The following is a 24,372-nucleotide window of genomic DNA, read 5'->3' as shown; positions in this document are numbered from 1 at the left end:
TAACATTTAATTTCTTAACAATTCTAAAAATAATTCTTATAATATAATATTTAATTTTTATTCAATTAATTATCATTTTAATATTATTTATAAAAATTTACACTTAATTTATAAATTATAATTCCCTTTAATTCAAAACTTTTATAATTTTAATTTTATAAAAAATATCTCTTAAATTTGAATTTAACCCCAATTTGTATAAGATAGTAAATTTTTAAAATATCCTGAGATTGGAGTGAAGATTCAAAGTGAAAGTGCCAGTGCCAGTGCGAGTGACAGTGCGTTGCTGCACGATTGACAAGTTGTTGGAGAGGGGAATGGCTGGCAATTCATGCAAGAATGGTAATTGTTTGTAAAATAAATTTAAAAAAAGTGCGTGTCAGCAAAGCAGAGCTAAGCAGGTTTTCACTGCCTAGTGTCCCACTTAACCGGGCTTCCCTATATATTTTTGACACGTGTAATCAGCAAGCTATACAAGTGAGAAGCAGGGTCTTCTTGTCATATCCAACATAATATCATACCAGGAAACAAATTCAATTTCAATTAATTAAAAAGAAACATATAGCTTTCATAACCCAAAAAGAATAAAAAGAAGAAAAGGATATAAATGTCCATTTTCGGTGTCATTTTCTTTGTGATTACTAAAAAAAATTGAGAAAAAGACAACTAAACCCTCTTTTAACTTTAACTTTTAACCCAAACCAGAAGGCCGGTGACCCTAAAAGAATGACAAGTGGCAAGAAAATGGAAAGAAATGCTGCCCAGATTAGACAGGCTTAAGCAAGAGAGGGAAGGGCCCGAAACCAAAATTTCCAACTTTTGATGGATGGATTTAAACAAAACAAAAACTATGAAAAACTATCAGACACGTCAAAATCAAATTAGATACAGACTTAATTTTATCATTTTATAATTTAAAATACGATATAAACACGTCAATTTTAATATTTTAAACGAACAAATTAAACAAAATACTGTTAATCATCTCTATTTAGATTGCTTTGTCTCTGTAAGTTGTTGGGAGGGTCAAGAATGGAATTTCATGATAGAAACAACAGCACCTCAAAAGCAACAAAAGACCTGGACATGGTTTTCAGACAGAATGGGTTAGTAGTGGCAATCATGTTGACTCACACAGTGTATCTGCTTCGACCTCACCACATAATTAATAATAATAAAACTTGTCTCTTTCTTTCTATCAATCCCTCTATTTATATCTGTTTACTCTCTCTCTCTATCTTTTTATCGTTTAACATTGCTTTCTTCTTTTCTCTGTGGTAAGCCAAAGAAAACCACGATAACCCTTTTTTTATTTTGGGTTTTTTTGGTTTTTCGAGGGTCTTAGTTGTTGGGTTTTTTTTGTTTGGTTTTCGGGAAAATTGTAGGGAAAGAAGAGAAAGATGGAAACTTGCAACATCCCAGATTGTTTTACTAAAGTTTTTAACAAAGACTAAACGTACCCCTGTGAATCCTTTTTGTCTTTTAATCTCCGAAAATGGGTACTTTTTTTTTTTTTTGGTTGATTAAGCTTTTGGAAAACAAAGAGTGAGATTTTCTTACCACAGCTCCGTTTTCTTGGGATTTGGAATGTGAAAGAATTTGGAGGTTTTCTATTCTCTAAGCATTGGGCGCACTTCTGCTTGAGCAAAGATTCACTATGTTTTTCTGTACTTTGTCTTATGGGATGGCAATATCAAAGAAGAAATATGTGAACTTGTTCATTTCCTCCCCTTAATATTTTTCCCTTGTTCTTTGAGAAACACAAGAAAGAAACATCAACCTTTTGGGGGCAATTCAAATCATCATCTTTACTCATTTAAATTCTTGTGAAGAAGTTCATTGAGTTAGATTATTTTGTTTCTCGAGCCAATGAACAAGACAAGCATTCAGTTTCCTGTTCTTTTTTTTTTTCCTTTTCTTATTCATTTTCTCTGCAAACAAACATAGCTTTGACTCTCTCTCTCTTATTTTTTGAACCTCTTATAATGGACCTGTTATTCAATGCTCACGGGGATGTCTTTAGCTTTCCTTTTTATAATAATGCAATGTCAAAATTGAAATAAAATACTAAATGAAGTGATTAGCCTAATTATTCTTTTTTTTTTCTTCCTTTTATGAATTATGCCTAGGAACTTACATTATTCATACTGATGGAGTCTTGGAGCTATGGTTCTGAAGGAAAAGGCCTTCTTTTTACTGATGAAATGGATTTTCCAGTTGATGCTTTTGCTAGAGGTAGAAGAGCACTGATAGGTTGGGACCTCAAGCCTTCTAATGATTTTGAAGCTGTTGAGAGTATGGAATTAATGGATTTTGGTTTTGCTGATATGAACAAAAAACCCTTTTATGGTAACCCCAGTATGGGAACTTTTGCTGCTGAGTTTGGTAATGATTCTGGTAAAAGGGTAGCTTCTCCTTCTTGTATGATTACCTCTAGTTCATATTATGAAGAGGAATCTGGTTCCAAGCATTCTAGTTCTTTGATGGAGTCTAACAGTCAAGAATCTTCACTCATTGATTTGAAGCTAGGGAGATTGACTGATTATAGAGATGCACAGGCTGGCAAGTTTATAAAGGAAACTTCTGTTGTTTCCTCAATTCGTCCCGCCTTGATGGCCAAGAAAGCTCGGACAACAAGCTTTTGCTGTCAAGTTTATGGTTGTAACCAGGATCTTAGCTCCTCAAAAGACTACCACAAGAGGCATAAAGTTTGTGAGGCTCACTCTAAGACTGCCAAAGTTGTTGTTAATGGAATTGAACAGAGATTCTGTCAGCAGTGTAGCAGGTTGGGTTTTTATTTTTTTAGTCTCTTTTCCCCTTCTATTTGATCTGCTTGTATGTGAAATTTCTTAGTTAGCTAACCTGTTTGTAATTTAAGATCATTTTCTTATAATATTTGGATGAGCCCATGTACTAGCCTTGAGGATTCTTCTCTATTGGTGTTATAGTTTTTGGAAGAAGTAATTGGTGATAAGATATAAAGGATGTATTTTAACAAATGAAAGGGGCTTGCCCATGCTCAAAGGGATACTCACAGTTTCAAAGGATGCAATGAAACAAATTCAGAAAAGTTGCTTAGAATTCTAAGATATGATTTTATACAATTTGAACCCTTATTTCATGGAAATTTCTGCTTAAAGTTTAATGTAGTCCAGTTTGTTCTATTTAAGCTTACTGATCCTAATTATTTTAGTTCATTGTTTTGCACTTTCATGGTCCATATTTTGACATTATTTCTGGTAGTGATTGTAATTCCTATTGCTTCATCAGGTTTCATTTACTGCCTGAATTTGATGATGGTAAGCGCAGTTGTCGTAAACGCCTAGCAGGGCATAATGAGCGCAGAAGGAAGCTTCATTTCAATACTTTTTCTGGAAAGTCACATAAGTTGCTGCAGTCATGTCAAGGTATGAATAATCTCTTACTTTGCATCTCCCGACAAAATTAAGTTACTCTTCTTAACTAGCAACTTATTTTCTGCTAGTAAACAAGGTTAGTACTAAATTGATGTAATCGTTTGCAAATTTTTTTATTTTCTGCAAGTTTAAGAGCATAGGCATATATCCCATGATTCGAGATAACATTATTTTTCTTGGGTCCTTTCAAAATTCTTCACAGCTTCTTGTAATAATTCTGTTTTGATACTGCATATGTATATATATATATATATAAATGAACAAAAATAAAGCTTTTCATCTCAGGATTTTCCTGGCTGCAGATTCTATTAAATTGAAAGGGGGAATGGCCATGTCATCCAGTCTTATGATTTCTTGAAATCGTTCCAATTGTTTTGAAAAGGTTCCCTTTAGAAGTCATTCCATTTTCAGCAATATGATTAACATTAAACCCATTTAAGGGTACATGTTATAGGAACTTTTTCATGTTCAGCTACATTAAGTTTTCTCCCTTTACAATCTCTTATAAACTAATATGTGCATACAGAAATCAGTTTGATTTGCTAGTTAAAATGAGAAATACAGAGTTGAAGCAACCCTATGGTCTTAGCTTGCTTTGCTTCCTTAATTGGCTATAGAATTTCATATAGCAAAATTTTAACATATTGTCACCTATGTGGACTCTTAGGTACCAAATTTCCGAGGACATCCATACCAAAAGGAGCGCCTTTTGTCGTCCCAAACATATTTCAAGATGACTTTGTTTATCCAGAAAGATATGACCACACTAATCAGTGTCAGCAGGTTAAATCTGAAGAGAAACTAGTTTATAGTCCTCAGTCAGCAAAACTGATCACAAATGACCGGTTTCTACCGAAATCTTTCTTTCATATGCATGGCAGTGGGAAACAATGTATTCCTGGAACTTCTTCATCTGCAACTGAAGCCTTCAATACTCCTAACGCAGCAGCAACAGTTAAAGAGTTTCCTGGGGTTTCATGCACAGATTGTGCTCTCTCTCTTCTGTCAGCTCAATCACAGAACTTTTCAAGCCATGGGACAGGAATTCAAATGAGTAGGCCCTTGATCGGTCAAGCTTGCCACGCCCATCATAGCTCTGGGAAATCTGCAGCAGTGTGTTCTTTGGAAAAAGAGAAAGGCTTTTATTCATGCGGAATGAACCCTATGGGAGCAGCGTCTGTTGTGGTCTCTGATGCTGGTTATACTGTTAATTTTGAAGGCCAAGCAGAAGGATATTTTCAAGACTCAGATCTTTTGAGTGCAAAGTATTGTCTTTCTCCTGAAAATGGATCCACTGTTGATTTGCTTCAACTTTCAACACTTCTCCAAAGAGTGGAGCGACAAAGGAATTCCATGCAAGTAAAGCAGGAAAATGAGGACCTTTGTTCTTTCCTTACCACTTACTCTGTATGAGAGGGACAAGGTAAGTGCAAAAACCATATTTTCTAAATTTTCATCTTTTCTGTTTGATTAAGCTATCAATGCAAGTAGGAAGGCTATTGTTGGGGAGCCCACAAGACTGTCATACAATCATATTGAACTTTGAAATGTAAGAACAAAGCAGACAGCAAATAAATAACTAAAGAAACTGCACATTTGATTGAGTTTGTTTTTAATTTTCTTAAAGTGGCCAAACTGTGGATTCTTCGCTTTCAAATGTTCTCCATAAATCTAGAATTGTTTAGGTCAATAATGGTTTCAAAAGTTAGGCGTAGAGAATATGTTGAGGAAAGAGGAAGGCCACATGCAAATGAGAAACACCATGAATGGCCTTGATTTCAATCATATCTATTAAACATAGCTGTTTGAGAATTAGAAGCGAAAGGTTAATATTCTATTCTTCTTGCAGGTTTGCAGGAAGGTGCTGCATCAAATGCTTTACCTGATTGATGCCCTCCATGATACATTGTTAGAGATTCTGATAACATTGGTAGTACATTCGTTTCTGATAGGTATATAACAGAGTGAATTCTGGACTTTGTAACTGTAAATTGATGCAAGTTCAGTAGTATTTTTTTCCTTTTGAGAACTCTTGTTCTCTGCTGATTTTATTTAGTTAGCTGGTTCAATGATTCTGTTACTATATGATCCTATTTGAGACATTGTTGAAGGACTTTTAGCTGGTTTAGTGATCCCATCACTTTGGTTGCACTAAAGGGGCAAGTTCAAAGGGACAAACTAAGCGTCAAGTTGGAATAAGACCCCTCTAAAAAGTTTAGAATGGAATCATGTAGCACAAACAGCTTTTTATTTATAAACCTTTATACTGTGTAAAACTTTAAGCCTTTATACTGTATAAAACTTTAAGTGGTTCATGCTAATTGGAAGAAGAATGGTTGTCAGTGGACTGCATATCTTTGTTCAAATATTTTTTGCACCTTTAGTGCTGGTTGATATTAATGTAATCTTTGAAGCATAATAGCTTTTATGCATTTGTTTTCAGCCACCATGTTTTGTGGTATAAATTATCCCAAAAGTCTTGGAGTTTTGACTGGATTTGTAAACCTTTACCAGTTGGAACAAATGAGTGGTTGCCACTTCATTCACCCATCAAATTACCTTTATATTTTGCTCGGTGCTGTGTTGGACAGTGAGTTGCAAAAACCTCCCATTTTCAAAAGCTACAAGAATGAAACCACAATTCCCACAGGAATCTTATTTAAGAATTACAACTTGGGTTTAAAGTGATTTCTAAAGCATGAAGAGCTGATGCAACATATCTTTGCTGCTTTTGTCTGATTGTTGTGTGCATGATGTGGCTGATGCTTCCAACTTGATACTCTTTCTATATTTTTCTCATCAAAATGATGTCATAGATGACAGCATTGTGCATGGAATTTGATGATATAATTATCAAAATCTGCTTTGATTTCCGTCTTAAATGTTGCTGTCAAATGCATGTCTTTTGCAACTTTGACTAGAAAAATCATTGGGCGCTTTTCCATGGGTTAAGTTATTGAATTTAAATAGGGATTCTGGAGACCAAATTGGCTGTATGCTGAAATGATTACTTAATGCAGTGAATTGATAATGCCATTGAGAGCATATTATAAAAATGCAGAGTACAATATTTTAGTTTCAAGTGAATGATCTTTGATCCTGATCATGACTTGAAATATTTGAAAAATGTGTTGCTTGAACTGGTAAAATAGGTCCCCAATTAGAGTCCTTTTCAGGAATTTAATCAAAATGATATGTCACATCTACTCAATAATATTAAGATCATCTAAAAATTGGGTTTTTAAAGCACCATTAAAATAATGTTATCTCATTCTTATCATATCAACTCTCATTAAATCAATTAATTAGACCTTTGCAAATATTGGTTATTAAATGCTCGTTTAAATGATAAATACCTTAAAATTAAAATTTTAATATTTTATCAGTTCACATGATTGTTGACAAAATGGTTTCCACACTAAAAGAAAAAGAAGCTGAAAGTAACTAATTGAGGACGAGGATCAACAGGTTTCAAAACCCTCTGTTACATACAAACATAGAGTTTGGCAAGAAAAACTTGACCCTGCTCAGAAAGTTGATGACCTTCCGGTTTTGATGCAGCTGGCTTGTCCAAAAACCATACCAACTTCCCTTTTGTTGGTTGGACTAACCGTGCAGGCGGCGAAGGGCGGTCGGATCCAACATTATCAATTGCCAAATGCATAGCTTCGGCTTTGCTCTCACCTGTCACAACGATGCAGAATTGATGACAGGCAAAGTGAAAGTTATCCTCTTTGGTGGCGGTTTAGGGGAATCGGTGATAAAAGTTACCCACTCATCTGTCTCATCAAACACTGAATAATTTGGAAATAACGACGCAATGTGACCATCAGGGCCCATCCCAAGAAGGATAAGGTCAAACTTGGGGCAGTCACTAATGTCAGAAAGGCTGACCATTCGTGTTTTCACTAACTGCCGAATAACAAACATGTACTCATCAGCAGCCTCCTCTGCCGAAACTGAATCGTTGATAGAAAAAACATGGCTGGGAACAATCGGCACCTGCAAATACAAGGGCATAAGTCATAAGAGCATATACCATATGGCGTAAACTTATCAAGACAAACTGAAGCAAAATTTTTCGATAAACCTATCCATCGAGGAAAGCATTGCTAAATTCAGAACTTTAAAGTGGTGAAACCATGATACCGAATGTGGATGGAAGGCCAGGAAACATACAAATGTTTATATAATGATTCAATACAATTGTATTTTTCCATAACTTTCTGAAAATTAGATGAAAAGAAACAAAAAATGGTAATCTAACTTTTATCATAATCAAGCTAGTTTGATGCCAGTTACGTCATTTTGAAGACTAGTGACTCCAAATTAAAGGGATACGAAGCATGATTAACAAGCTAGTTAGTTCATTTCATGTTTCATATAACACAATGAACAACATTCATCAAATTTATGTAAGATGTGAGAAACGTTAAGAAAACGAGAGGGGACAAGGGATAGACAAAGAAGCAGTAACAGATAAGCAAGTCCTAAGAATTCTCAAACTTGTCTAATTACGAATATCAAGAAAAATTACTTAAAGGCTCCAAATATATGAACTCTTCATCTTTGAAAAAACGAGTCTACAAGGATACAAAAGATAAAATGACGGTTTCACTGTAAGGCCTTTAGCTTTTCAGAACCATCAGTCGTTTTGGTTGCTTCGATCATATCTGATATTCTGAAGATACATGCCTGATGCTATCTTCAGCAAGATAATGGAATTAGTAACCGGAAGAAGTTCAAAAGTTCTTAGAAGGGTAGGACTACCAGAGAAGTCTTCAAATTATGTGGAAATTTACACTTCCATATTGTCCTTATAACGAGTATTTAAACCCCCAACCTACCAATACTTCCCTCTTAATAGAGAAAAAACGCACAGTTGTTTCATGTATTTGTTTTTTATATTGTGGTGGTGAGTCAAGATGGCACCATGAACAAATGAAATTCAAGAAGCATGATTGACTATATAAAAACAGGAAGGTGAAAATAAACCTCAGCTGAATGAAGAAATTTCCAAATATCTGATAAATACTAGAACCCAGACGTAAGAAGGTTTTTTGTATTTAAAACCAAACATCTAGTTCAATTGAAAACAAGATAGACGATACTTAATACATTCGTGCCAGTAGACACTTTCCCAAAGAGGACAGAATACTCAATTTCACACCTTCTAATGTTAAACTTGACACTGCATCAGATGAAAAAAAAGTAAACAAACAAAGATAACTTGGGTAATAAGACAATCCTAATACTTCGTACTTGCTAAGCATATATCTAGTTTAATATCTTAAGATAACCACAACAAAGTGAAGATGAATTCGAGGAGCAAACAGAGGAATCACTGAAAATAAGGAATCCATTAATGAATAATCAGATGCTGGGATACCATAGGTAAACTAATACTACCAGAAAACAACATCATAGCAGACGGAGTTTAAGCTTAAATACCTTCTAACAAAGGCTAATATTTCAAGATCCAATGCGTGGATCAGTCTAATCAGTGAACAATGAAGGAACTAATCTACACTTTGAATATTTAACTAAAGCAGGGAAACCAGGAAAAGGAGATAACAAAGAACACATCATAATAAGATATCAATATCAGAACAGTAAACAAATCTTCCTACCACAATTTCCCATCATTTGGTTCTTGGAAAGCAGAAAGGACACAAAAAAAAAATAAATAAATAAAGTGTGAATCCAGATACCAACCTTGGAAAGAAGGCCATCCTTTGCAAGTTTATAATTGCTATAAGAATAGTTTTTTGCCACAACACGTTCATCCGCCCAAAATATGTACTATTTAGCCCAGTCTACAGTCCTGTTATAAGGAGCTTCACAGAGTTTTCTGTTTCCCACCAAAAACTTTAAAGGAAGAACACCAAAATCACAACACCAAAAAAAAAAAACATGGAAAAGGAATGCATTGGTACCCCATTAAGCCAACGAGAGAACCTCCAGACAACGCAATAGCAAAGCTGCCCCTCTCCTTCACCGCAGCCTCTGATAGCTCAGCAATATAGTCAGCCAAATCTGTCCTTAGCTCATCCAAGTTTTCATGAATTCTCATTTCTCCTCTATCATTATTAACCCTAGAAAGATCCATGCTTTTGACAATTTTACCAATTCTACCAATTCTAATGTAAAAAAATAAAAATAAAATTAAAATTAAAAATCAGAATTAAAAATATAACAGACCCAATAACGCACAAATCACCAAGAAGAACAATGAAAAAAAAAAAAACAACTCAATTTTAAAAAGAAAATGTAGCAGCTGACAATAAAGCCATTAACTTTGGCAGCTCACAGGCATTAAGTTAGAACCAATGAAACATCAAAATTCAAGATCATGCAAAACAGTTAAAAGAATCTATGACTCAAAAGGGGAAAAAAAACTCAATAACACAGTTTAAGATAAACAACAAGGTGATACTAGCCAAAAGCCCATCACTTCATGCATGGAGTTAAAAACTTTAAATTGGACACAAGGTCAATCCAACAAAAGGGTGATCATCACAATCCAGAGATCAAGCAAGACCAAAACTTTAACTAGTTTGATAGTTTCATAGTGTTTTGATTACTGAAGACATCGTGTCAACCATCATTTTTCTCTGGTTTCTCCACCACCATAAAAATAAATATATATCAAGAGGAATTTTGGAATCTCATGCAATAATCAAATACCAACGTCAAAGCAAAGGAAGGAAGGAGAGGGTGTTCAACAGTTGAAGCAACAAAAAAAATCAAACCCCCAGATGATGACAAATCAAGAGTTGGTATGGTAACCCCAGTTGCAGGAATCTTAGCATTATCAGAGTGGTGAAGTCTAAATGTTTTTTAACTCCTTTTGGGAAGCAGCAAGAAGGCCATTGAAGCCATTTTCTTTCCAGACTGATTGATGTACATGTACATCAATTCATCTTTTGATTCTATGTTCTAACTTTGACAAATATATATATATATATATATACACACACAAATACCACCTTTTTTTAAAAAAATTTGTCTTAGTTTTTTTCTGAAAAGATTTTTTACTTGATACATTCATGACTGAACTATGTAGATTCTCACTTTCTCGGTTCAACTTGTTATTGAGAGCTACTTCTCACCTTTACCACTAATCTAACTGTGGGAGACAAAAAAAAAGTGTTTAATGTTTTGCTTTTGTGTCTTAATTTAATCATATATATATATATATATATATACATATATATATATATATATATAAACTCAATGATTATTGTTAAGAATGATAACAATTAAGATCAAATCGAATTCAATTCAAGTTTTCAAATAACGGATAGTATTATAAATTTTTAAAATTCAATCTAAATCTAAATCAAATTTTTTTTTAAAATCAATACAATCTTTTTAATTGAATTCTAACAACTTGATTTGATTTAGTTTATTGATTTTTAAAAAAAAATTTTTATATATTTATTTAATAAAATTTTTAATGTATTTAAATAAATTTATATATAAAATAATTATTTTTATTTTATAAAAATTTAAAAAATATATAAAAATTAATAAAAATATATAATCTTTTTTTTTATTTTTTTTTATTTTTCATATTCTAATATAAAATTCAATTCGAATTTAATATATATATTTAATATCTAAATTTTATTCAAATTAAATTAAAAAAAATCGATCCAAATTAAATCAAATATTATAATTTCGAATCAATTCTTGATTTTCTTAATTTTTTTCAGACTGATTGATGGTTCTTTCATCTTCTTTATAATAATAGCCTCGGTGTGCTTTTTCGACATTAATTTTGTAATTAGTCTTTGATGAAAGCCAAATTAACCACATTTAGCCTTACAGCATCACCATTTTAGTTTTCTTTTGACCAGGTTTTTATTCCACTCTTGAATTCATGATTGAAGTAAACTATTCCATCATGATTTTGTACCCAAAAAAAAAAAAACAAAAAAAAAACAAAAGATGCCCTCTAACATGATTGAATCATAGGCCAAATATCCTGGAGCTGAGAGCTTAAACTAAACCCAAACAGTGGCCAATTTGGACCAAGATTTTAGTGCCTCCCATCATTGCTCTTAAATTGACTCGCAACAGCTAAATTCTCTCCCCTTCTCTCTCTTAATGCTAAATTATTGTTTCAATTTAATCTATGCATGCAAGAAATTAAGCTACTGGCACTACACATGCGGTCATCTCTAATAGAACATAGACATGCTTCAATATAGATCTCGACATTATATAAATTAAATTTTTATGATAAAAATTTTTATATTTATTAACAGTGAAATATTTAGATTTTGCAAATGGATTAACATACTGTTAAAGACATATAATGGTCAAAAGGGCATAGTAATTTTTTTTCCTTTCTCAATCGTCAGTAGACAATTAAGTGTATCTTGATCATTTATGCCGACTTGACATGACAAATCGGTCTGACATCTTCAATGCCACTTTAGCTCGACCTTATCCTAATTGTTCCTTTTTTATCTGCTTAAGCTTACTTATAAATATGGAGACTCAGGTACCATGAAGCCAGGTTAATCTAATTCATATCTTTCTTTCTTTTTTACTTTCTCACTTCATTTCCAACCTGATTCTTATTGACTTATGCATTGGAGTGCAAACGTAGGGAACATCCTTACCTTTGTCGCTAACTGTCCTTTTTTTCTGCATTCACAAGAACACCCTTAGGTCGAAGCTCGACACCAACATTTGATGTGCCAAGTAGAGGCACATTTCACATTAGTCGAGCACAAAATAATGTTGTCAAGAAAAACAAAAAAAAAACTCAAAAAAAAGGAGAGATAATCTCCTCAATTGGAAAAGAAACTCATCTAAGCTAGCATTCTGCCTACCTGGTTCAACTACAGGCAGGACCAACCATGGAGTAATATCAAGCCCTAATGGAACAAATACAAGCTCTTAAGTAGATACTGCAAACTATAACCCACCATAAGTCTTTAAAATGCCAAACTTAGTCACACTAGGCCGATAAGCTATTATCGGACAAGTAAGTTACGAAGAGGTGAAAGCTTTCTCAGCCTCTAGAGAAGAAGAACACACTAATCCAACTCATTACCGTCTTAGCTACAATTCTACATATGCCACAACCCAAAAGTCCAAACAAACAGAGTATGAACTTCAGCCGAACAGAGTTTGAAAGCTCAAATGCAAGCTATAGAGAAAGAGCTAAAAATGAAACCAATAGCAATTGAGGATGAGCTCAATTCTTGAAGACCTCATGCTTTACTAAAGAGATTGACAAAGCTATGCCTTTCAAGGGATTTAAAATGCCAATCTTGGAGGCATATGATGATATTTTTTACTCCTTTGATCATTTGTAACTTTATAGAACTAACATGATGATATATATAGTAAATGAGGCTATAATGTGCAAAGGTCTAGCCACTACATTGAAAGGCGCAGCTCGATCCTGGTATAGCTCTAGAGTCGAGGTCAATCGCTACTATCAAGGAGTTCAGCCACTCATTCCTATCCCAATTTGTGAGTAGCCGAAGAGCTAAGAAAATAACCCTAAGCCTAATGTCAATTCATTAAAGGCGAAATGAAACTTTAAAAAGCTATGTCACGTGTTTTAACATGAAAGCTCTATAGGTTAAAAACCTAGAATAGATGGTCACTATTGCCTTATTGACTAGTAGACTCAATGGTAAGGAGTACAATTTAAAGTTAACATTGTCACTGGAACCACCTAAAACTCTAGTCGACACCTTGCGAATAGTAAAGAAATACACCAACATCGAAGCTATTATGAAAATAAACTGAAGTGAGAGAAACTCATCCCCCTCATTGACAGTCAAGGTAAGAGAGTCTCATCATTCCTCATCAGTCATAAAAAAAGCAAGAAATTTTATGAACCCAAGAGGGAGACAACATAGGGCTAAAAGTTTCAGCAAAAAAATAAGCTAAACTGCATTAAATACCTTCCGAGAGAGGATTTTGATGTAAATTAAAAAAAATCTTGACCTCAGATAGCCTAAGCCATTGAAATAGAACACAAGGTGGGATCTAACAAAAAGATGCATTTTCTTTTAGGAGATCGGCCAAATATCGAAGACTGTGTCAACTTGAAAAATGATATTGAAGCTCTGATAAGGTAAGGTCAGCTGAAAAGATTTATGGCATAAAAAAGATAAGACTAGTTTAGAAAAAACTATAAAAGAGACCACAAAGTGCCCCACCTAGGGCAGAAAGAAAAGATCATATCAAGGAAGAAGGAATGCTTGAGGAGAAGAGCTGAATTAGAAAGAGGTTTAAGCTGACAATAGCAAGCCAATCACCATGGTGACTAACGTAATTATAAGAGGCAACTCTACCTTAACGAAAAAAAAGTTTAATCAAGCCTAATAATGGCAATAGGCATCTCGACTAAAAAAGAAAAAGATTAGAGAAATGAGTCGATCTTATTCAGCTCAAAAGATTTAGAGGGGATCCAACACCCATGTGATGATGCCATAATGATCACAGTCTTGGTGTACAACTATGTAGTCAAAAGAATCTTATTTGACAATAGGAGTTCAATCGACATTATGTACTATGACTGTTTCAAAAAAATGAAGATTGGCAAATATCAGTTGAAGCCAATCACCATAGCATTAGTGAGGTTTGAAAATGAACAGGTGCCAATAAGAGAAACTATCAAGCTCTCAATCTCTTTGAGGATAGAGCCAAAAATGATTACCTCGATTATAGAGTTCATGGAACAGATGTCCCATCTGCCTATAATATGATATTAGACTGACTTAGTCAGTATGTTATGCAACTTATAGGCTCAACTCCCCATTTGAAAGTAAACACTTACAAAGGCTAGAAAAGTACAAAAAGACTAATCTATAGCATAACAATGTTATGTTACAATGATAAAGGGTAAGACTGAGAAGCAGACAGGTAACTCGACTAATACCAAGGTGGAAAACAAAGAGAAATTGACATAGAAAATTGGCAAAGAGTAGGAAACCGCTGATAAAAACATAAAACATAAGACCAATCTAAGAGAAAGGCACTCTTAAGCCACTCTGAGCTCTTAAGCTATGTAAAAGTTTAATTTTTTTTAATTTTTTTAATTTTTTAAAACAACAATAAAAATGATCGAGCTATTAAGTTGACGCAAAAAGTTGATGTTACTTGGACTAAGCTAACACTTCGACCAAAACACAGTATTAAATGAAAAATATACTTCACTTCTACTAATATGTTTGACAAGTTATTCAATATACTAATCATCATGTCAAGACCTATTTTCGTAAAAAATAATCTTGACCTAATAGAATAAAAAGATATAATTGATCAAAGACCAAACTCAAATGTAAATTGACCCGAACTAGTTGAAGGCTTCATGACAATTTCATTTTAGAACAACATTCCTAAAAAATACATGCAGATCAAAGCCAAGCTCTAGCCTAAAGACCAACTGATTCAACTTATAAGGATAATGTTGACCTACTTACTTGGACACTGTCTTATATACATGAAATTGATATCGAGTTAATGGTTCGTAAGCTACATACTAATCTCGAGGTCAAACCAGTTTGACAAAGAAAAAGAACTTTTACCCCTAAAAGACAACATGCCATTAAAGAAGAGCTTAACAAACTATTACGAGCTGACTTTATCAGGGAGGTCTATTACTCTAAATGGATAGCCAATTTGTTCATGGTCAAAAAATACAACGAAAAATTAAAAATATGCATAGACTTTATTGACCTGAATAAAGCTTGCCTAAAAGATAGTTTTTCCTTCCATAACATAGATTAACTGGTAGATGATAATGTTGAGCACGATCTCTTTAGCTTCATGGATGCTTATTCTAGCTATAATTAGATCAAAATGTTGAAAGAAAATAATAATAAAATAGCTTTTATTACTAAGAAAGGCTTTTACTGTTACAAGGTCATATCTTTCGGATTGAAGATTACAAAGTTAACCTATAAAAAATTGGTGAATAAGGTATTCAAGGACCAAATTGATCATAATATAAAAGTATATATAGATAACATGATAGTCAAAAGTAAGAGTTTGACTGAGCATCTAAAAGACCTTAGAGAAACCTTTAACACTTTGAAAAAATACAATATAAGATTTAACCCAAGCAAATGTGCTTTTGGAGTTACATCAAGTAAGTTCCTCACTATATGATCAACTAATAGAGGATAGAGGCAAACCCTGAGAAAGTTCAAGCGATCTTAAAAATGAAGGCGTCGACCTCAGTAAAGGAGATGCAAAGGTTAACAAATAGAATAGCCACACTAAGTCGATTTATGTCCAAATCGACAGAATGATATTTATCATTTTTTAAAATTTTCAGAAATGTCTCTGACTTTAGATGAACTCCTTAATGCCAAAAAATTTTTGACAAAATCAAAGAGTTCTTATCCTCTCCATCTGTCTTGTCTAAATCGAGACATAGTGAAACACTGTACTTATACTTAGCCAATAAAGCTTAAGTTGTCAGCTCAGTTTAGTTCAAGAAAAAGAAGAAAAACAATGATCGATCTATTTTGTAAACAAAGTATTGATAGAGTTTGAAGTTAACTATAATAATATAGAGAAATTGGCCTATGCCACGGTCACCTCAGCCAGAAAACTCAAGTCAACCCACATGATCCACGTTCTGACCAATCAATCACCGAGGTAAGTTTTATATAAACCTAAAATATCAAAAAGGCTAATTAAATGGGTAGTGAAGCTCAATGATCTAAAATTCTTGTTCAGATCATTAAAATCATAAGTGCTAGTAAACTTCATAATAGAGCACACTTCAGCACAATGTAAAAGATAGTTAGAAAAAAAAACCTCAACTAAAAATGATTGAAAGCTATATGTCGATGGATCTACTACAAATTACGGTGGAGGAGTCGACATTATTCTGATCGATTCAAAAAGGCTATAGTACCCATATGCCTTGAGATTCAAGTTTAGGACATCTAATAATGAAGCAGTATATAAGGCATGAATAGTTGGCCTAAAGTTGGCAATTAAGCTGAATGTTCAACACATAACTACTTATAATGACTCCCAACTGATGGTTAGCCAGATAAGTGGAGAGTTAAAAGCTCGAGAAAATGGAATTCAAAAGTACCTTGATAAAACACTAGCATTGATAGCTGGCTTCAAGAAAGTTGAGGTGAAAAAATACAAAGGTCAAAAAAAATCAATAGCAAACTTTCTATCTAATTTGGCTTTAAAACCAGCAATAGAAAGCCTAAACCAAGTTCTAGTAGAGGAACTAGTTCATAAAAGCATCATAGACAAGCTTGTGGGATAGGTCATAGAGAAAAAAACCTTATGATGCTAATTAAAGTATACTTGACCATAAGAGTGCTACTCAATGAAAGAGTTTGAGCTAAAGCATTGATGAAAAAGGCCTTCTGATACACAATGATTGAAGAAAAATTATACAAAAGATCTTTTAGTCTACCTACTTAAGATGTGTTGATGAAGAAGAGGCAAAGTATGTCCTAGTAGAAATCCATGAAGGAATATGTGGAAATCATCTTGAACCTTAACTTTTGACTTATAAAGTGTTGAGGCAGGGTTATTATTGGCCCACCATTATTAAGGATACGATCGAACTGGTGAAAAAATACAATAAATGTCAAAGGTTTACCCATGTATAATATCTCTCCTCAACCAAGCTCACTCTTATCATTAGCCCATGGCTATTCATGCAATGGGAGATGGACATTTTTGGACCATTCACCCCAGCCACAAGTTAGAAGGGATTTATCTTAGTGGTAGTAGATTACTTCATAAAATGATTGAAAGTCAAAGCCCTAGCCACCACTATAGAAGTATAAGTTGAGAAGTTTGTATATAAAAACATAGTTTACAGATTTGGATTACCTCGATAGATAATAACGGGTAATGGCAAACAATTTGATAATCCAAGATTCATGGAATGGTGCTCAAATCTTTACATGAACCTCAAGTTTACATCAGTTGCCTACCCCTAATTTAACGAGCATGTCAAAGCTATGAATAAGACAATATTAGAAGCTCTGAAAAAAAAAAGCTTAACGAGCAAAAAAAAAGTAGGCTGACAAACTACTAGGAGTTTTATGAGCCCTACAAACAATTATGAAGGTGCCCACTGGTGAAACCCTCTTTCACTTGGCATTTGGAACAAAAATCGTAGTGCCAATTAAGATCAGCTTACCGAGCTTAAGAGTTGAATTAGCATAAAAAAATGAAGAAGCACTTAGAGTTGATCTCAACCTCATCAAAAAATAAAGAGATATAGTCCTAACTCGGATCGTGGCCTACCAACAAAAGGTAGCCAATTATTATAATAAAATGGTCTAATGTAAACACATTAGGAAGGGTGACCTGGTACTCAAAAAAATTGAAGCCTTAGAGGTAGATGATTGAGGTGGCAAGTTGGCCTTAACATGGGAAAAATCATATATTGTTAAAAAGTTCATCCACAATGCGAATTACAAATTGCAAAATCTAAGCGGTGATGTCATTCCAAGGATGTGGAACACAAGCAACTTAAAGATTTACTATCAGTAGCTTAGTTTTTACTGAGCTTGCACTTGTATTATTTTATCCTGAGAATATTAAATACAAATAAAGATCTATTATCATTAGATCAATTCTAACCAAGCTCACACATGAAATTATTTTTAATAAGCTTGTGTATAAGTGATTTGAAGTTATTTGAAGAAATCTGACCTAAAACTTGTAATTACATCAATATGATCTATAATAATTATGCAAGTCGTTGTCCAATTATCCGTCTTTAGATTGGTAAAATGTTCTCGAACTAATGCAAATAAGAAAAAAACGATAGTAAAATGGATTTAGAAAAAAAAAAATTTATTTCAATGTAACGAAGTACATCAATTGGAGTATAGCAGTCTTTATAAAAAGTTGGCTTAAAAAGTTTACAAAATAAAAAAAAAATCATCAAATTTATTCATTAGCAGTGTCATAACGTATAAATCCATTGACCTACCACTAGACTTGGAATGAAAAAAAGTCACCACTAATCTTTTTTTGTTAGGTGTAACTGGCCACCTGATTGAAGCTAGTCTACAAAACAGAGGTTAGATTCGAAAGTCGATTATGTTTAGGGAAGGTTGTAGCACCCCTATAACGCCCATTTAAGGATGGTATCAGTTTCGATTTCGAATTATCCAAGCCTTGTTTATTTTTATAATATACCATATAGTAAATTTTATATTTTTCCTTTTTTTTGTTTTTGTCTTTTTTTTTGTTTTTTGTTTTGTTTTGTTTTTTTTTTTTTGAAAAAGTCTCATTTTTCTTAAGAAATGACATAATAATTTTTTTATTTTTTTTTGTTCTTCTTTTTGTTAAAAAAAAAATAAAATATGGGTAAAAATAAATAAATTAAAATACAAATCAAAAAATAAAAAGAAAATAGAAAAAGAAAAACTTAAGGTCGGGTCCGGTAGGGACGTGAGTTAACGCACGGATATTGGCTTAGCAAAATGGCATCATTCTGGAATGGTATAAAAGGGCTCTTTCAGTGTTTTGTCTCAAAAACCTCATAACCTTTCTTTCCCTACCCTTCAAATCCTCTGACCTCTCTTTAAAAAACCAACCAAAAAGTTCCACCGAAAATTAGAAATCCTACCGATTTTTGAAAACTTCGTCAAAAAATTTAATCAAAAATTGAAAAACCCACCAGTTTTTGAAAAACCTATCGAATTCTAGAAATCTCGTCAGAATCTTGTTGGAAAATTCAAACCCTGTCGAAAAATTTGTCCTTCGTTAAGAAATTCATCCCAAACCCAGAAAAACTTAGAAAAATTCCAAAAAAAATCCTGAAAAATTTTAAAAAATTCCTACGTCATCCTAAACCTCCCCAAAACCTTTTGCTACTTTAAAATCACTTTCAAAAGCCCAAAATCCCTCTAGAACTCCAAATCAAAACCAAAGTCCCAATAATCAAATCCCAAAAGCCCTTTCTGCTAGAATTTCCCCAGAACTTCCTTAATAATTTTCTTTCTATTTTCTCTTTTGTCTTTGTGTGTTTCTTTGTGTCAAAATCAAGCCAATTTATAGACAGCCTAGGATCAAATTTAAGAAACGGACAGAATCAATCCTAGGCTTGATTTTTAGGATTGCATTCTATCCAAACGAGATTTTAGGTCTAAAATTTTAGTTGTATTAATTTGATTCTATGTTGACCTAAAAATATGGCGATTCTAATCCTCATTCACATGCAAATTGAACAAAAAAAGAAACAAAAAATAAAAATAAAAATAATAATGGTAACAAAATCTAATTGGACCAAAATGAGCCTAATCGGGTTTGATCGATATGGGCCCAACTGGGCTTGAACCAAGATGGACCCGATTAAGCCTTGACCAAAATGGGTCCAGTTGGGCCATGGCCAGAATGGGTCCAACTGGGCTTGGACTAAAACGAGTCCAACTGAGCTTGGACAACAATGGGTCCGATTGGGCTCGGACTAAAATGAGTGTCTATAGTTGTCCCTCCTTGCACATCTTTATTAGACAAAGATGCTGCAAAGACCTAGATACCTCACTTTGGGTTTTATTTTTTAAAAAATGACCTAGACTGAACCAAGGTTAGGAGACCGAGATTAAATCACGAGTCAAATAAAGTGACCAAGACCAAGTCAAAGTCGAAAATAATGATTAGGATGAAATCATGAATCATGTGATCGAGATGAAACCACGTGTCAAAATAAAATGACCAAGATTGAGTCGAGATTAAAAATAAATAATAAAGATGAAATCACGAATCATGTGATTGGGATGAAACCACGAGTCAAAATAAAGCGACTAAGATCGAGTCGAGGTAAAAAATGAATGATCAAAAAGAAACCACGAATTATATGATCGAGATGAAACTACGAGTCGAAATAAAGCGATTAAGACTAAATCGATGTCAAAAATAAATGATCAAAATGAAATAATAAATTATGTGATCGAGACAAAATCACAAGTCCAAATAAAGTGATCAAGATCGAGTCTAGGTTTAATATAAATAATCAGGATGAAACCACAAACCATGTGATCGGGATGAAACCACGAGTTAAAATAAAGTGACCCAGACCGAGTCGAAGTCAAAAATGAATGATTGGGATAAAACCACGAATCATGTGATCAAGATGAAATCATAAGTCAAAATAAAGCAACCAATATCGAGTCAATGTCAAAAATAAATGATCAGGATGAAATCACAAATCATGTGATCAGGATAAAATCACGAGTCAAAATAAAATGACCAGGCCCTAATCGAGGTAAAAAATGAATGATCAAGATGAAACTAATAATCATGTGATTGGGATGAAACCATAAGCGAAATAAAGTGATCAAGATCGAGTCGAGGTCAAAAATAAATGATCAGAATGAAACCATGAATCATGTGATCGAGATGAAACTACGAGTCAAAATAAAGCAACTAAGACCAAGTCCAAGTAGAGGTTGACAATAAATGATTAGGATGAAATCACGAATCATGTGCTTGAGACGAAATCACGAGTCAAAATAAAATGACTAGGACTGAGTCGAGGTTGAAAATAAATTATCGAAACGAAACCACGAATCATAAAAAATGATTTGGACTGAGTAAAGATCAAGTGAGTGACATAATGCAAATGTATGCCTTGTCTAGGATGCAGACGAATCATTAATCATGGTGCTAAGGTTTTTGTATTCTTGTTTTTGTACTCCTTTAGTAGAGAAGCCATCGGACATCATCATGTATGTTTACTTTCACTGTGCACTCTGACAGAGAAATCTCCTTTTATATTTGGTAAAGAAGTTATTTTTCATCAACCTAGAGGTGCATTTTGGCAAAAAAACCATCTTTCATTAGCCTAAAATCATGTAGAGAAACCATCAACATAGAGACGTGTTCTCTGTTAAAGGAGTCTTTTCACCTGTCTATTGAAAAAAGCCATGGAAGTCAAATTCTCCTTTTTTTTTTAGGTAATCTTTTGCCTTTACCTCTTTTAATCCTTTAAAATAATACACTTCTTATGATTTTGTTCAATTATTAACCATTATCCTAATTCTAAAGTATGATGATGCAAATTATGCATTTTTTCCATTCATGGTAAGGCAGAAGGAGAATAGCAATGTAAAAGATTTAGAGAATGATAAGATGGCTTTCATTTATGTGGGTAATCAATTACAAATGCCAGTGTGAAGAAAAAAAAATGTATAGGAGTGGCTATTTGGGGTAACAGTGCCCTCAAAACAAATGATTAGATAATCATGACAACAAATCTCTGATCTCCTTTAAAAACTCAATTAAAACTTAATGCCTGAACATTTCAAAGTTCTTCAAAATTTACTGCCTATGATGTGCCTTCCCCAGTAGTGCCAATTGAAGCCACCTCAGAATCTTTTCCTTTAAGTCCAAACCATCCTTTTGGGTTTTCAATTTGACCTTTTTTTTTAGTTCAAACCATTTTTTCGGGTTTTTAATTGACCTTTTTTTATGGTTTAAACTGCCCTTTCGAGTTTTCAATTTGACCTCTTTTTTTTTTAAGAATCAAGCAAAATACTTATTTACTACGTTAGAGTTGATAAGACCATGGAGTTCATCTTTATCTATCTTCAACAAGATCAAAGCTCCTCTGAAAAAAGCTCTTTTTACCACATAAGGCCCCTCTCAATTTGGAGTCCATTTTTTTTATGGTTATAATGATTTGAAAGGATCCTTTTCAAACCAATTCTCTCTCTCGAAACTGCCAAGGTCTGACCTTTTTATCATAAGCTCTCATCATTTTTCTTTGGTATAATTGGCCATAGCATAAGGCCGTTAATCTTTTCTCCTCAATAAAGTTCAATTGCTTATAGCATTCCCAAATCCATTTAGCTTTTTCTAGTCTCACTTCTCTTAAAACCCTCAAAGATGAGATTTTTATTTCTACTGGTAATACAGCTTTCATCCCATAAACCAAGAAAAAAAAATTGCTCTTATAGAAGTGCGCATAAAAGTTTAATATGCATGTAAGGTAAAAGATAGCTTCTCATGCCAGTCCTTGTATGTTTCAGTCATCCTTTCCAGAATCCTTTTGATGTTTTTATTTGCGACTTCCACTGCACCATTCATTTTCGAGCGATATAGAGCTAAATTATGATGTTTGATTTTGAACTGAGCACATATTTCCTGCATCATCTTGGTATTCAAATTCTTGACATTATCTGATATAATTCTTTTTGAGAGTTCGTATCTATAAATTATTTCTCTTTTAATGAATTTACAAACCACTGATCTAGTCACTATTGTGAAAGGGGTAGCCTTGACCCATTTGGTGAAGTAGTCAATCATCATAAAAATGAACCTATTCTTATTTGAAGTTTTTGGTGTGATAAGACCAATGACATGCATCACCCACATAGAAAATGGCCAATATGGTGCTATAACATATAAAGTACTAGGCGGAGTATGAATCTTATCAGCATAAATCTGGCATTTATGGCACCTTTAGGCATAATCGATGCAATCTTTTTTCATTGTTAACCAATATTATCCAGCTTGCATGACCTGTCTCGCCATCATATGCTTATTTGCATGTGCCCCACATGCACCATTATGCACGTCTTCAACAATTCTTTTAGCTTTAGATATATTTACACAATGGAGTAACACTTGGTCCTTGCCTTTTTTATACAAAGTTTTCCCATCCAGAAAGAATTCTATGTCCAATCTTCGTAAGACTCTTTTATCATTTTTCATTGCTTGATATGGGTACTGCTAATTTTTTAAATACTGCATGATATCATGATACCAGAGGTAACTATCCTCATCTTTTTCCAAGTTGGCATAATGCACTGGCATATCTTTGATGTCTAATTTGATTGGTTGGATTTTAGCGGTATCACCAATCTGTACCATAACGGCCAAGGTTGCGTAGGCATCCGTAATATGATTTTCTTCTCGAGACAAGTGTTCAAACCGAATTGTTTTAAACTATTTGCATAGTTCTAAAATGTATTTATGATAAAGGATGAGTTTTGAATCTCTCGTCTCCCATTCATTTTTCAATTTATAAATGACTAGAGTTGAGTCTCCGAACACCTTTAATATTTCAATCTTCCTATCTAAAGCTGCATGCAATCCCATGACACAAGCTTTATATTCAGCGATATTATTGGTGCAGTTGAAATTTAATCTTGCTGTGATAGGAGTGCTTCATTGGAGATATCAAAACTGCTTCGATTCCATGCCCCAGGTATTAGTAGCCTCATCAAAATACATCCACCATGCTTTTCTTCATTATCATCTTTTTCTGATTCTAGAATGACCATCAATTCTTCACCTAGGAAATCAAATTTCATGGGTTCATAATCTTTGGTAGCCTTATCTGTCAAAAATTCAGCAATGACACTTTCTTTAATTACTTTTTGACTTACATATGCTATGTTATATTCAAAAAGTAACACTTACCATCTTGCAATCCTTTCTGATAATGAAAGCTTCTCGAAAATATATTTAATGGGATCCAATTTAGCTATGAGCAAAGTGATATGGTATAGCATGTACTGCCTGAGCTTTTTAGTCGTTCAAGCTAAAGCACAACACATTTTCTCTAGTGATGTATACTTAGACTCATATTCTATGAATTTTTTGCTCAAATAATAAATAGCTTTTTCTTTCTTACTAGATTCATTTTGTTGGCCCAACATACATCCCATTGAGCCTTCTTATACCATAAGTATAGAATTAGTGGTTTTATTGGGATAGGGGGTGCTAATATTGGAGGGTTTGATAAGTACCACTTGATCTTATCAAAAGTTTCTTGACATTGTTCATTCCACTCTCCGGGATTATTTTTTCGAAAGAATTTGAAAATGAGATCACATTTAAAAATGAGTTGAAAAATGAACCAAGAAATATAATTCAATCTACCCAAGAACCTGCGAACCTCTTTTTGTTTACTTAGTGGGGATAGATTTTGAATGGCCCAGATTTTATCTGGATCTACTTCTATCCC

General features: G+C 33.5%; 2 protein-coding genes and 1 pseudogene across 3 annotated transcripts; 1 reads left to right on the top strand and 2 right to left on the bottom strand.

Moving 5' to 3' along the window:
- The first annotated feature begins 1,125 nt into the window (after nt 1-1,125).
- LOC111282352 (squamosa promoter-binding-like protein 6) lies at nt 1,126-5,768 on the top strand. Its single transcript, XM_022870398.2, has 5 exons — nt 1,126-1,277; nt 2,130-2,785; nt 3,271-3,407; nt 4,084-4,839; nt 5,266-5,768. The coding sequence occupies exons 2-4, from the start codon at nt 2,151-2,153 to the stop codon at nt 4,827-4,829; spliced, it is 1,518 nt and encodes a 505-aa protein (XP_022726133.1). The 5' UTR covers nt 1,126-1,277; nt 2,130-2,150; the 3' UTR covers nt 4,830-4,839; nt 5,266-5,768.
- A 988-nt stretch (nt 5,769-6,756) lies between these two features.
- LOC111281474 (putative 6-phosphogluconolactonase 1) lies at nt 6,757-10,522 on the bottom strand (annotated as a pseudogene). The gene is made up of 3 exons (XR_016342451.1): nt 9,353-10,522; nt 9,132-9,267; nt 6,757-7,418 (listed from the first exon to the last, which is right to left on the bottom strand). The product of XR_016342451.1 is annotated as a putative 6-phosphogluconolactonase 1 (transcript).
- An 11,851-nt stretch (nt 10,523-22,373) lies between these two features.
- Nucleotides 22,374-22,706, bottom strand: LOC149518643 (uncharacterized). The gene has a single exon (XM_089760360.1). The coding sequence runs from the start codon at nt 22,704-22,706 to the stop codon at nt 22,374-22,376; it is 333 nt and encodes a 110-aa protein (XP_089616486.1).
- Nucleotides 22,707-24,372: the final 1,666 nt, after the last annotated feature.

Source organism: Durio zibethinus, chromosome 5 (genome assembly GCF_047325235.1).
Source record: "Durio zibethinus cultivar Kanyao isolate XHJ-2024 chromosome 5, ASM4732523v1, whole genome shotgun sequence".
Taxonomy (NCBI): Eukaryota; Viridiplantae; Streptophyta; class Magnoliopsida; order Malvales; family Malvaceae; genus Durio; species Durio zibethinus.
The sequence above is the reverse complement of the archived record's forward strand: the minus strand, read 5'-3'. Positions and strand labels throughout refer to the sequence as shown.

What these genes read in the sequence shown, in the direction of transcription:
- LOC111282352 (XM_022870398.2), top strand. Translation starts at nt 2,151, where the DNA reads ATGGAGTCTTGGAGCTATGGTTCTGAAGGAAAAGGCCTTCTTTTTACT. An exon ending in TTCTGTCAGCAGTGTAGCAG is followed by an intron (nt 2,786 to 3,270) that starts GTTGGGTTTTTA and finishes TTGCTTCATCAG; the next exon opens with GTTTCATTTACTGCCTGAAT. An exon ending in GTTGCTGCAGTCATGTCAAG is followed by an intron (nt 3,408 to 4,083) that starts GTATGAATAATC and finishes GTGGACTCTTAG; the next exon opens with GTACCAAATTTCCGAGGACA.
- LOC149518643 (XM_089760360.1), bottom strand. Translation starts at nt 22,706, where the DNA reads ATGATTGACTACTTCACCAAATGGGTCAAGGCTACCCCTTTCACAATA.